This window comes from Dipteris shenzhenensis, chromosome 32, assembly GCF_047967505.1.
Source record: "Dipteris shenzhenensis isolate YYH24624 ecotype China chromosome 32, Dip_SZ_1.0, whole genome shotgun sequence".
Lineage (NCBI taxonomy): Eukaryota > Viridiplantae > Streptophyta > Polypodiopsida > Gleicheniales > Dipteridaceae > Dipteris > Dipteris shenzhenensis.
Window position 1 is genome coordinate 10,176,575 of NC_141627.1, and position 13,809 is coordinate 10,190,383.

The following is a 13,809-nucleotide window of genomic DNA, read 5'->3' on the forward strand; positions in this document are numbered from 1 at the left end:
TAAGGACCTCACCTTTCTTCATTCCAGAAGCAAGAATTCTCAGTTTGTGTTCACTCCATGGTTTCCTTTCAGTTTACCAACACCATGCTATGGTTGGAATTAGCATGGTTGCCAGTGGAAGTTTGCAAGAAGAATGACGAAGATGTACGTACAGTGGGATTGGGGGTGAGAGGCGAACCTTCAAATGGGGAGCTGCACGTTGCGGAAGAATCGGAGGGATCGTGAGGAGCATTAGATACCATCTTCATCCGTACGGGTCAAAACGGGGCTGGTTGGCGCTAGTTGACGGGACTGAATGGAGGGTTGATTACTCATAGAGCTCGAGAGTAGCTCCTTGCCTAAGGCGGCTCGGGAGGCCAACTAACCGCACAAAGCCTTGCTCATTACTTCATGCCAAGTATTATACAAGTGTTGCTCCTAGCCATGAAGGTAGGCTTACGTACTATTGCGGGTGTTGCCGACTGGCCATGAAGGTAGGCTTACTCACGGTGGCTAATTGTGTGGAAGCTTTCTAGGATAGGAATGAAAGCCTATTGCTAGGGTTAGTGAGAGCAGTGGTCCATAAAGGCTATGCAGGGCATGTGATTGCCCACTGGGATGTAGGATGCCCCAGATGTAGAATGCCTGGAATTCTGGGTCTCTCACTTAATTAAAGAAATACCGAAAGGGGGACACCAAGGTTTGGAGCCAGTCTATGTCTTTGTCTCGGTGCAAGGGCACTCTAGCTCCCAATCTGCCAGTTATACTTTTGCTGAATTGTTGATAAAAGTGTTGGCTGGTTATTTGTTAGTTCTACTGGCCTTTAATTTATTGAAGGCCAGTTTCACCACGCGTGGCTTTAGAGTTCTGTTTCACGGTTATCGCTAAGCCATTTATGATAATTAGTACAATAACTTCATTATACTTACTGGAACACTCTATAGAGGGCTATATCATCTTGACATTTATGCACAACACGCTGCTATAGAAGCTAATGCCGTGGCTGAATCTTTGATTTCTGATGCACATCTACATCTCAACTTCAACAATTTGGTGAAGATGCATTCACATGGCATGGTCGTAGATCTTCCACCCATGCATGCACTTAAAAAACATGTATGCGAGAAGACAACTGCCAGTCGATAGGTACATTGTAGGCTGTAGCTATAGTCGTGAGTAGCGTGGTCCCTGTAATTGCATTCAGCTCCTTTCTCTGTTTGTTGGGCGAAATGCATAGGTTTCCATTTCCCAAGAATGGAAAGGGTTATGCCCAAACATATGGTTTGGATTATGATTAGACTTTCAGCCCGATAGCAAAGATGATTACCGTAAGGATGGTTTTTGCATTGGCTAGCATGTTTGGTTGCAATTTATAGCAAATGGATGTTAAAAATGTCTTTCTAAATGGTTCCTTGCAAGAAGAGGTTTATATGCTACGGCCAGAGGCGTATGTACACCCTAAGTTTCCAATGCATGTGTGCAAGCTAAAAGAAGCACTCTATAAGCTGAAACAAGAACCAAGGGCATGGTGTGAGAAGATAAGAAAGACCTTTCTGAAATTAAATTCCAGACAGTCCAAGGCTGATTACTTTTTATATGTGCAACAAGCAGTCGAAAATGGTCATCACAATCATATATGTTGATGGCTTGATCATCACTGCAACTATGATGCAGGAATTACAACCATAAGGAAGCAATTGGCAAGGGAATTTGACACGAAAGACCTAGGAAAGCTTAAGTACTTTCTAGGCATTGAGGTCACTGATACTCCTCAAGGTATTTGGATGATTCAAAGGCAATAAGCCTTGGCTATGCTAGAATGGTATGACAGCATGCAAACCGGCTAAAACTCCTCTTGAGGAAAATGCAAAGTTGTTTTATGATGGTAACTACTTGTGGATGTCACCATGTTCAAGAAGACGGTTGGAAGCCTAAAACATCTCAACATCACTAGGCCAGACTGGAGCTATGCATTCGGTGTGGTGAGTCAATTCATGCAAAAGCCCTGCAAGAGTCACCTTGATGCAGTGAGAAGAATACTTAGATATGTGAAAGGAACAATCAATGTTGTCTTGTTCTATGCCAAAGAAGGAGAAATATGCTTGCATGGGTATACAGATGCTGATTGGGTTGGCAGCAATGATGATAGAAGATCTGCTAGTCGCTATGCATTCTCTCTTGGAAATGGTGTGATTAGTTGAAGCAGCAAAAAGCAACCCACAGTTGTGTTGTCTAGCACGGAAGGTGAGTATAGAGGGGCCATAACAACATGTGAAGAAACTTTGCTGAGATTACTTCTTCATGAGTTGCATATATGCATCGATGGTCCAGTTATGATATATTGCAACAACATAAGTACTATAATGCTGGCCAGCAATTATACTGGAGAGATTGACATGAGGTATGTCAAGATAGATGCACAAGTTGCACATATATTTACCAAGTCATTGGGCAAGGATGAGTTTTATTTTTTTAGAGAGGCTCTAGGCCTATATAATGTACAAGCTCATGTTGAGCTTGAGAGGGAGATTGTTGGTGCAGAGATAGATGTTATGTACATGTTGTATGTTTGGATATAGAGGCGTGTAGAGAAGATGACTTGGCATATTTAAAGAATGAGTGTGATTCGTGAAGGCATATTTTGGGACAATCCTTGTACATTGAGATAGGTAAGAAGAAGAGTTAAGCTGTAATGTGTATGGACATCCCGTAATGAAAGAACATGTTTCATGAGCATTGTGTGTGTGTGAATATCTCTCCCCTCTTTACATGTACATCTTCTAGCTTGTAGCTTATAAGTGAGGTGGGATTGGTTTCATAAGCCAATGCACACTGTTGTACATATGATTCATCCCTTGTGGAAGAATATACCTTTGCAAGACTAGAATATATCCAATCGTACAAATGCTTCATCCCTTGTGGAAGAAGCCTACAAAATGAAACAATCGGGTGCTTGTCAGTGGATGGACAAAGTACCTGGAGAAAGTTCGTTTACACACCATCGGTTCGATCAAAGTGATAGCTAACAGTTCGTTTGATTATAGATTATTATTTTAAAAATAAGCTCCATTGTCATGCATGCAAAACATTGGCATGCAAGTCGCTACATGTGACATGGTTGTAAGTTATATTGCCTTTTTGTGTTACAATAGCATTGAAGAAAACATCATAGAGTTTCGCAATGACATGCTCATTTCTCCCGTGCAATCACCAAGGAAAGAAACTCTGTAAATTATTAGATATAGCATATTGAGTCTTGACAATTGGGTTTTTTATACAATTTGATAGGCTGAGCACAGAGTAGCTCAATAGGTTGGTAGATGTAAATAACAACCTATGTCTCATTAAATAGACCTCCAAATGGATATGGTAGCATTGACTGGAGGCAAAGCAAGCAAGTCCTCATGAACCGAAACTGAAACCTCTTGACATGTCGATTATTCAGCCAAACCAAGAAAACGATGATACGTAAGACTTCCTGCAAGACAAGATGTGCTCTAATTCCAATGTCGAGCACATTCACTGGCCTGAGCTCGTTTATCACGAGTGCTTCCCACTACAAAGCCTACACATGTACTTGGCACGGCCCTAAGAATACCGCATGCTCTATAGCCGGTTCTTAGTTATCAACGTCAAGGATGAGAGTTGTGAGGAGTATCACATGCAACTACTTGAGCATAGTCATCCCAATGAAGTCGACGGCAAAGACATTCCATAAGACAAAGCAAAAGCAGCCCACGAAGCAAGTTGATGTGCAAATAGAAGCAGTTCAGGTTCAAGATCAATACACGGCAGACTAAAGGAGAAGTCAAATCAAATGCAAGCCAAGGACTGGTTTGAGGATCGTATTTATCCATCTTCCTCTTAAGAGGATAGCCTAGCTAGCTACTGTTAGAAATGACCCAACAGAAGGTACGCACAGCAGAAGACTGATAGAATAGCCCAGGAGCTCACACAGTGTGGTGTGGGGTGTGGAATCACGAACTTCTTAAACTTATGTGCATAGGATAGATGTGCAGACTCATCAATAGACAATGAACCAGCCAGATATAGAAGACACCAAAATAATATATTTTCGTCCAAAGCTGTGGACACAATACAAAAGAGATAGATCCACAGTCCCACCAATGATGTGGTCCTCTGATCTTACCACAAGGTCCTTCTCCTATCTGCTGGCTATCTCTAGACTCGAGCCCGCATGCTCCACCTCGAGCATAAGTAGACTTTCTGTCCAGATCTCTTCCACCTTGCTGTTTGCAAACCACCTCGAGCCCGCGTGCTCCACCTTGAGCGTAAGCAGACTTTCTGTCCAGACCTCTTCCACCTTGCTGTTTGCAAACCAGCCTAGGTGGGCAGCCCTCTGAGTGGGCTAAGTCTACAAGTCTCCAGCCAGGTTCACCTCCAGGATGAGGCCCAACTGCTGCTGCTGGTACTGCTCCTTTCTGCTCCTCAAAGGCTGCTCCAAGTCATGATCTTCTCAACCTTGCTGCCCTCCTAGGTAGACAGCCCCTTTCAAGCTTTGTCTGCAGCACACAGGTCCTCTTGGTCCTCCTGAAAAGACATCTGCTCCACTGCTCCAACCTACTTGTGAAAGGCTGCTCCAAAAGATATGAAATGAGGCCTGAGGCCTCTCCTTTTATAGGGCAAGGATGCCCCTTCATATGGACCAACTAGCAGCCCTAAAAAACCAACCCATTGTGAGGTCGACTGGCCGAACCAGTAGCCCCCCCCCCATTGGCTCACAAAACTAGGCCCCTACATGGCCATTTGCAGGGCCAACCTGCCACGTGGCATTGTGCCACTGGCCAAGGCCCTACTGCCTCAGATCCAGGGCCTTTTGCAGGCCTCTCACCTGCCCATAGCCATCGCCATCTGCCCCGCATCTTTCTTCATGCAGGAGCCTTCCCGCTGCAGCATCCTTGCCTCCTGCCAGGCCTTCGCCAGCACTGTACAGCCACGTATACACACCGTACCCTTCCGTACTGATGCGCCATCTGTTCTTGCTGGAAAACCCTGCGAAATCAGGCTGCTGCAGGTCCCTACGTCCACATGTCTGCTCCGTACTGCTTTCACCATCAAGAGCTCCACAACTTGCCAGGTACTCTTCTTGTTAGCCCATTGGCCCTGTCTGGATAGCTGCCCACATGACAGCCTGTGTGCTGCCCATGTGGCAGCCTCTGCCTTTTGCTGTGTGCTGCTCACATGGCAGCTCATGTGCTGCCCATGTGGCAGCCCCAATATACCCTGGTCTACCTCCCCCATGCTCTCCTCATATGGGGGCTTACAGATGGGGAGGTGACCTTTCCAACAGCTACTACATATCTTGAAAATTCACAATTAGATGGCTTGGTTTGTTCCCTCCCCTTCCAATCCTGAAGGTAGCTTGCCATTGGATTCCAGAGATTTGCATTGTTTTCTCGAATACATTGTTCAAGATTGCTATCATGTCTTCCTCCTCCATCTCTACGAACCCCTCTAAATGATTTCCCCCATTGCATTGGCATGTTTTAAAGTTATTCCTTCATTATATTTCTTTCTCATTCAAATTCTAACTGTTCCATTAAGTGCGGACTGTGTATCTTTTTGAGTTGTGTATCATTCACACTCCCACGACCACCTTTCGCGGAATTATTAATTTTAATAATAAAGCATGCACAATTATCACTATCAAGCTTCCAAAAAGAGCACAATGATTAATATTCCTCACATCACAGGTCTCAAGTAGAGTGATATACTCGTCCTGGCAAGCATCTTAGATACGCGCGCCACCTTTCACTTGGCACACTCTCAATGTCCTTCCAACATGGGGTACCAATGACATTGAAGATGACATCCAGCTGTCAAAAAATTCAAATTAGCTAATTGAATTTTTTTCCTGCCAACAATTTTACTTGTGTATAAGAAGTACTTGCAATTAAAAGACCAGAGAATAGCAACCTAAGGAATAAATGCACATCCCTTTCTAGTGTACCTGCTGAGCTAGAACAGAGCAGTCTTTAGTATAGTTTATCCCCTCCTCTGGTGTTCCAATCTCTGCACTGCAAATGATACAGATTCACGACGTTTTTTCAAAGGCGCATAAAAGCAAAAAGACATGGAATGGATGCAATGGTAATCATTAAAAAATACAACTACCAATGCCTATCATAGTCTAACATGGCATCTTGCAAAGCACATCTCATATTGAGAGAAATCACCTCATGTGTGCACTGAAGGACATCAGTGACAATACAATGAGTATCAAACACCTTTTATACTGGTATACTAGAGTGTGTACTAGTGTACACATACATCTCTTATTGCCTGGCAGGCAAATCACCTTATATTCTTTGCACTGAAGGAGCTCATTGACAATACAATGGGTATCAAACACTTCTTATACTAGTATACTGGTGCACACATCCATTCATGGCAAAAAAAATATGTAAACTGGTAGCAAAAACTTACGCCATAGGACTAGAAAATATCCCATTTAACAAATCGAGAAATTTCAGAAGAAGGTAACCTAAAAAAGCACAAGAAGAGGTGGCCCGAGGAAAGAAAGAAGGGGGGGGGGGGGGGTGCAGAGACAGAGAGAGAGAGATGGAATGACTCTATGAATGTCCATGGGATCTATTGGACAACAGTTACAATTATTCTAATATTTTCTGCATTACAAAGTCTATAATGACTATCTCACTATAAGGAGACCCAACGCATTATCCCGCAAAGTTCCATCTGTGCAAAGGTTTTTGATGCGTTGGCATATGAAACACCACCACCACCCCCCCTCTCTTTTCCTTTTAAAAGTGACACATCTGCTTCAGCTAACAGAACGGGGTACAGGTTTGTACCTTGACACCTAGCTCCTCTATGAGAAATAATTCCTGCACAGTCTCCACTCTCTTCTGGTATTCCCTACGTACTCCTTGACCCTTGCTGCACCTACATAGAGAACTAATGTTTATACCTAGAGAACTAATGTTTATATTACGGACCGTGTATAAGTCTTTTTTCATCATCCAATTCCTCAACTGCCACTCTCTACATCTATTTGACAAGCACGAACCAGCAAACCCCTAGGAGATGACAGAGCCAAGGTCTAGAGCGAGCTACAATATACTTGCCAGTGGGTTGATGCAGAGATCAAGCTTAGGGATCTTCCCTCCATGTTCACCAAACTAGATACACGACCGATGGGGGCGATGTGGCACTTGTTTGATGCAAGGCCACAGTTAGGAGACCACACACCGCCAGCCATCAGCATTTCCATCATAGGTTTTATGTCACTGCAACCTCATACATCACTGGGGCTCCCCCTTAGCTTGATCACTCTGCCAACTTCCAGAGGATCATCGCATTGATGCCACCCCACAGCTTTCATCCTTTCCACAGGGCTCAGACCTTCATATGCATTAGAGTTTCTATGATTAGGTTGTATTTTTCTTGGGTGTTGATGCTCGCTAAGAGACTCCACCCTTCCAGCTCACAGTATCTGGTTCATTCAGTCTCATAGCCCCTTTGGTCTTTTGGAGACTTTTGATAAAGTTTTTTCTTTCTTTCTTTCTTGTAATTCCCTCCTCTGCCCGGCCTGATGCAAGACATAGCTCCCAGCAAGAACACAAGACCTACATGTAACCCTCGTAAAATCCTCACACATACAGGAATCCCATAAAAACAAAATAACCTTCAATTGAACACATTATGCATCACAACAAAATAATAATCCCACTTAGCACATAGATATAAGTAACCTTTTATAACATAAAGTTATCCACAAGCCTTCGTCCAAATTGAGAAGCAAGGACAAAGCCCACAAAGGTTTAAACCAGCTCACTCCAAGAACAAATGCATCATAGAACAGAAAACTTTCCATATGTTGCACAAGCAATTCTTACACAACAAAATATCAAATGAAGCACCGCCAAAATCTCCGTGCAAGATAAAGGATCCTGAACCAACACCTTAAAAAGAGAAGTAATTTACCGTAGACCAAAAAGAGGAGTCGTTGGAGGTCCACAACTTTTTGTAATACTCCTCATCAGCAGCTCCTGCATCCATTACCAAAATTTGATAAACAAATAAATTGGAATACCAAGAACCTCATGTTGAAACCTCAGATGGATTGATCAGAGGCCTTACCCAGAATATACAGCCCAGTGACCAGCTGGTTTATTGACAGTGCATCGTACACAGCAACACAACAAAAGCCAGAGATCCATTAGTCCCTCATACCTTAGTTCAAAAGCAAAGGTAGTGATATTTAATGCCTCATGACACCTCCCACCTGGTACTTTTGAATTATTATTGGAGCTACAAGAAACTGTTTCCGATGCAGAAGTTAGATATTATGATCTTAAATTGAAAACAGGCCTTCGGCCTCACATGTCAATTGTAGAGTTGTATTGCCCTTGCGACATGATGACCTCTGGTGCACGATAGCTTGGCGTAACCACCTGCACCCATAATCATCATCAGATCACACCAAATTGACATATTCTCTGTTGTACAAGCACATTCTGAATAAATTCATCCTACCACTTTTGTGTACTGTCTGGTCAAAACTTTCTTGCTCGGTCTTCCACGATCAACAGGTGCATTCTTGGGTTCAAAACCAGAAGCAGCCTACAGAGAACAAATGGTTTACGGAAGTAAGCACTTGGCAATCAAAACATATCAATAGAAGACCACAGCACTTCATTAAATCACAGTTACAAAGATATAGGAAAACTTTCATGGAAACAACATTATTTACTGTGCTTAGTGCAACCAGAGTGAATGACAATTCAAATCAGGGCTTTTTTAACCACAGTTGTGGACAGTGAGGTGAGACTTTGTGTGGGGATATGTTTCATCCGAAGGTTCTCTACGCCCAGGATGAATTTGCGGAAAATTTATAATGCAATTTTGCAGTCATCATTTCACTCAGAATAAAGGCTGGCTGAGTTGCCAGAGCTAGACATCATCCCATTCAATGATCTTTTCTAGGGGCAGGCATAAACAGCTACAATCAGTTTGGTACGATATGATGATGGAACACCAGTGAACCAGTGACACAGCTCAGATAAAACCACAATACAATAAAATGTCTTTATCAAGCTCTTACTGGCATCTTTTACCTCTTCAGCAGACCGAGAAAGTCCAAAGTCACAAATTTTTACACGCATCCTAGAAGTCAGTAGCACATTTTCTGATTTGATATCCCTGGTAAATTGTTAAGGAGGCAAGCAAAATTTTATATTAAAGATGATTCACCTTCATCAAAACCACAATGCTTCTTGGAATACCAAAAAAAACTCTCACAAAAGGAAGACAAACAATCATCACCTATGCCAAACTCCACATGAATGCATATATTTTACCCCCACAAGCAATTGCCATATCAGCAACTTGACATCATTGGCCGTCACAGCCTGCTTAAGATGATACATATCACCCCTGAAATGTACAGAAAGCTGAGTCATGCCCTTTCTCTCTGCTTTAAGATTGAGTTATCAGTTCATTACTGTAGTGCTTCAAAAATGCAGAAATCAGAGCTCTATAGTGATAAAGAAGCCGAATCCACTTTAACACTTATAAGTATTAAACAAGTCTGCGAGAATTTCGTTAGACTCTTTACCATTCAGCAAACTCTGTAGCAATATACAGGTCGATAGCATCCTTACTTTCCATTGACAGATTTGTGAAGACATCTGTCACTGCCCAATCCAAAAAAGTAAACGTACAGTGAGAAGACAACATAAAATTGAAACATTGTTTAGAAGCAAGAATCGTCATCACACAATGCATGCATTCTACTTTGATATGGTAATGAAAGCTCACAAATCCTGCAAATATATATATATCTTGGAACCGTTCTTATTAATTAATGGTCTATAGAAAAAAGTAGATAAAAATGAATCCTGAAAGAGCAAAGAGAGAGAGAGAGAGAGAGAGAGAGAGAGAGAGAGAGAGATTAACATCTGCGGGAGGCCTCACGGACCTATGAGACAAAGTAACCTTGAGCTGAGATGCCATGTGCACTCCTCAACTCTCTGGTTTATCCAGATTTTGTAAGTCAGTTTGACATTTTGCATTTTGTCCCATAGGCCAGCGGCTTGTATGGGTCATCTCTCACTAGAAATTAAGGAAACATTGGCATTCTTGGACATCTTTTGCAAGACCCCTGGTTGGAGGACTGACCATCAAATGATAAGGCTCCATGCCTGGTCCATGGCATGAGATCTAAGCCTTTTGACTTTATTGTATAGCAAGGAGCTTGGTAATTCCTACAAGAATCATAGATGGGAATGGACATAACAAATAAGAAGTACGTGATTGTTGCCATTAGGAAAAACTGGAGCTCATTTTGGGGCCTTTTAGGTTAGTATAGGTCAGCTTTATTGACTTTACTGCTAACATTTGCAGTCGTCTCCTACTTGATGGAACTTACCTGAGTAGTGATCCTATCCTTTACTGTGGATTCCTTTCCCTTCCATATCGTTATTTTCCTTTCTAAAGCTGCAATTCTAAGCTTGAGCTCACGAATTTCCTGCTGCAAATAGTAAGTATGCTCTTGCGGGTCGATCATGCTCACCATTTTCCTGTGCTGTAGATAATTCTTTGCATATAGAGAGGGCGTGAGAACATGTATGGGGGAGATGAGGCTGCAATGTCTGCATACGAGAGCTTGCTGGGGGTCGTGGCGAACTGCTTCACCTTAGGAACTCCATATTGGCCTGCATGAAACTGAGGACCCCTTTGCTGAAACTATCCCCTCAAGCTGGGCTTGGGGTAGAAAAGAAGGGAGAAGACTCTACCCCCTCCACTGTTGCTGTCCTTTACGGCACTGTATGGACAAGAGATAGAATCTTTGTTTTAGAGTCAGCTATTGACAGAGAGAATCCAGTCTATCTATCTCTATGTAAGTCAGTGTCTCAATTTCACATACCAGTCCATCTTTATAAACCTTCTGTCGTACACGCCATACCTCTCTATACACGCAGTTGCACTTTCCTTCCGTATTTCCCGTCTGTACAACACAGCAGCAACAGAGTCCTTTCCTTCTCTACATCCCATCAATTCAGCGCCGCAGAACACAACAGCACATCACAACACAGGAGCAGCAAAGTGTTATGCTCTAGTTGAGGTACCAGGACCTTGGAAGGGTTAGTCAACATTTTCCTTTAGAGGACCGAACTTTATATTGTATGTTATTGTGCTTTACGTAAATGGTCAAAGGACTCAATGTCAAGGTTCGTGGTCAAAGGAATCAATGTCAAGGTTCTTGGTTAAAGGAATTGTCATGAGGACGTGAAATTCTGGCACTTTTGATTTGCGACTCCTTTAATTTGCGTGTGACTACCTTGAGCCTCTAGGGCGCGAGGGTCCGACCATGGGGCCAGACTTGGGGAATTAAATTTCCTAGTGGGCCCTTGGAAATAGTGAATGTGCGCCCAGTTACTAGGCAATTAATTCCTAGGGCCAAAGTGTGCAATAGGGGTGGTGCAATTAAAAATTGCTAATTTTAGCACAGGACTACAAAAAGGGCCCAGAGCTCTTATTTTGGGTTCAGTTGGCCAAATCAATTCTAGAGGAGCCAGATCATCAGTTTGGAGCTGCCAGAGCCTACCAGGTGCTGCTAGAGTCAAATCGCTTTTGACCAGGAGGTTCCAGACCCTACCAGGAAGATTCGTTTTTACCCAGGGGCCAGTTTCACGTGATCCAGAGCCTGCCAAGGAAATTCGATTTTACCTAGGGGCCAATTTCAGGTGATCCAGAGCCTACCAGGGAAATTCGTTTTTACCCAAGGGCAATGATCCAGGGCCTACTAGGGAAATTTATTTTTACCCAGGGGCCAGTTCAAGTTATCTAGAGCCTACCAAGTAAATTCGTTTTTACCCAAGGGCCAGTTTCAGGTGATCTAGAGCCTGCCAGGGAAATTCGTTTTTACCCAGGGGCCAGTTCTAGGTGATCCAGAGCCTGCCAGGGAAATTCGTTTTTACCCAAGGCCCAGTTCCAGGTGATCCAGGGCCCACCAGAGCAAATCGCAATTGATCTAGGAGTCTGTTGCAGGTAGCGATTTCTGACAGGGTGTCTATTTCAGTTTGTGATTTGCTTTTGGGCTCTTCTAGGCTGTTCCAGGTACCTACGATTGGTTCTAGGTCTGTTCCAAGAGTTCTGGACTTGACCAAGCTGCTTCGAGTGAACTGCGACTTGCTTTTTCAAGCTTTCAGGCTCTGCAAGAGATTTCGACCTGATTTCTGAAGCCTTCTAGGTGTTGTGGCTGGTTTTGGTATCTTTCCACGCGTGGGTGTTCTATTCTAGGCTGCTTCTAGGCTGTGCCAAGACGGAATCATCTTTTCTCTGCAGGATCTAGGATTTTCTAGCCAGGGCAACCTTTCTTCTGTGAATTCCGAGTAAAAGAAGGCTTGTCTTTGCCTGCTTTTGCCGTTCCTTGATTGGTTGCTGGCTAGTTATTGTGTTTGGGTTTCTTTCCTCACGAAGAAGGGTTGATTTATGCTGATGGGCAATGGCCAAGGAGGCTATAGATTGAGGCAACCCGTTAGGAAGTTTTTGGTTGCTTGATTGTGTGAAGATAGTGGAAGAGAAGGAAGGAGTCTCACTGGCGGCTTTCTCACATACACAATGGGAGAATACACACAAAGGTGGAAGCTGAAAATAGTTTTCCTCTTCTTAGTTGCGTAAGCCAAAAAGAACTCTAGTACAAAGAAATAGAAGAACCCTATATGTGGGTGTCAAACCAAACTCAGCTAACTAAGGTGGCATACTAACTGAGCCACGAACTAAAGTACATAAGCATAGCTGTCATCCAACTATTATTCATGGGCGGTGTACCAACCGCATCTGCACCTAACAAGTCGGTGACATAAATGCACAACAGTCATCCTGGCATATCACAAGTGGAGCTCGATATCTCAACACTCCCCCTCGAGCTTAATCCCAATTCCTGCACATCAAGCATGTCTCTAAAATTGTGCAGCTTCTCTGCGCCCAATGCCTTCGTTAATATGTCAGCTACTTGATCCTCTGTGCTGACATAAACTAGATCAATAAGACCTAGTAAAACCTTCTCCCACACATAGTGATGATGCACCTCAATGTGCTTTGTTCTAGCATGATAGACTGGGTTATTTGCCAAGTGTATACTACTCATATTGTCACAATAAATGACAACTGACCTATCTGTAGACTGATGCATATCATAAAGTAGCTTATGCAACCAAGCTATCTCACATACCGCCATTACACCCATGTACTCAGCCTCTGTGCTCGACAAGGCAACTGTAGACTGTTTCTTGTTGCTCCAAGTGCCTGCAGCACTCCCAAAAGAGAACACATATCCACTGGTAGATCATCTATCAAAAATACTACCAGCCCAATCAGCATCAGTGTATCCATGCAACTGTATCTGAACCTCAGTCTCATAAAATAGTCCATACTGCAATGTGGACTTCACATACCTGAGTATGCGTCTAGCCGCATCCAAATGCGATTTCCTTGGAGCCTGCATAAACTGACTTACCAATCCAACAACATAGCTCAAATCTGACCTGATAATAGTCATATAAACCAAACTTCCTACTATGCGTCTATACAGAAGCTCACTTGCATCTGCGCTCAGCTTCACATTTTGCTCCAAAGGAACTGAAATAGGCTTACAGCCTGTCATCCCATATTTGAACAGCATGTCCAATCCATACTGCCTCTGCAAGAGCCGTATCCCACTTGGTAATCTAATCACCTCAATGCCCAAGAAATAACGCAGCTCTCCCAAATCCTTCATCTCAAACTTCTGCTTCAATAGCATTTTCAGATGAAAGATATCTCCATCACTATCGCTTGTGATGA

General features: G+C 43.2%; 1 protein-coding gene across 3 annotated transcripts in view; it reads right to left on the reverse strand.

The window, feature by feature from the left end:
* The window catches only part of LOC147880286 (mitogen-activated protein kinase HOG1-like), a 75,013-nt gene that overhangs the window by 37,866 nt on the left and 23,338 nt on the right, over nucleotides 1-13,809 (reverse strand). For all 3 annotated transcript variants that reach the window (XM_087371085.1, XM_087371084.1, XM_087371083.1), the window contains exons 5-13: nucleotides 9,578-9,656; nucleotides 9,286-9,396; nucleotides 9,078-9,162; nucleotides 8,497-8,583; nucleotides 8,344-8,414; nucleotides 8,101-8,125; nucleotides 7,945-8,009; nucleotides 5,951-6,017; nucleotides 5,715-5,816 (exon numbers count right to left, since the gene is read on the reverse strand). In XM_087371085.1, the coding sequence (XP_087227211.1) occupies nucleotides 5,715-5,816; nucleotides 5,951-6,017; nucleotides 7,945-8,009; nucleotides 8,101-8,125; nucleotides 8,344-8,414; nucleotides 8,497-8,583; nucleotides 9,078-9,162; nucleotides 9,286-9,396; nucleotides 9,578-9,656 (692 nt within the window). The remainder of the gene's footprint in view (nucleotides 1-5,714; nucleotides 5,817-5,950; nucleotides 6,018-7,944; nucleotides 8,010-8,100; nucleotides 8,126-8,343; nucleotides 8,415-8,496; nucleotides 8,584-9,077; nucleotides 9,163-9,285; nucleotides 9,397-9,577; nucleotides 9,657-13,809) is intronic.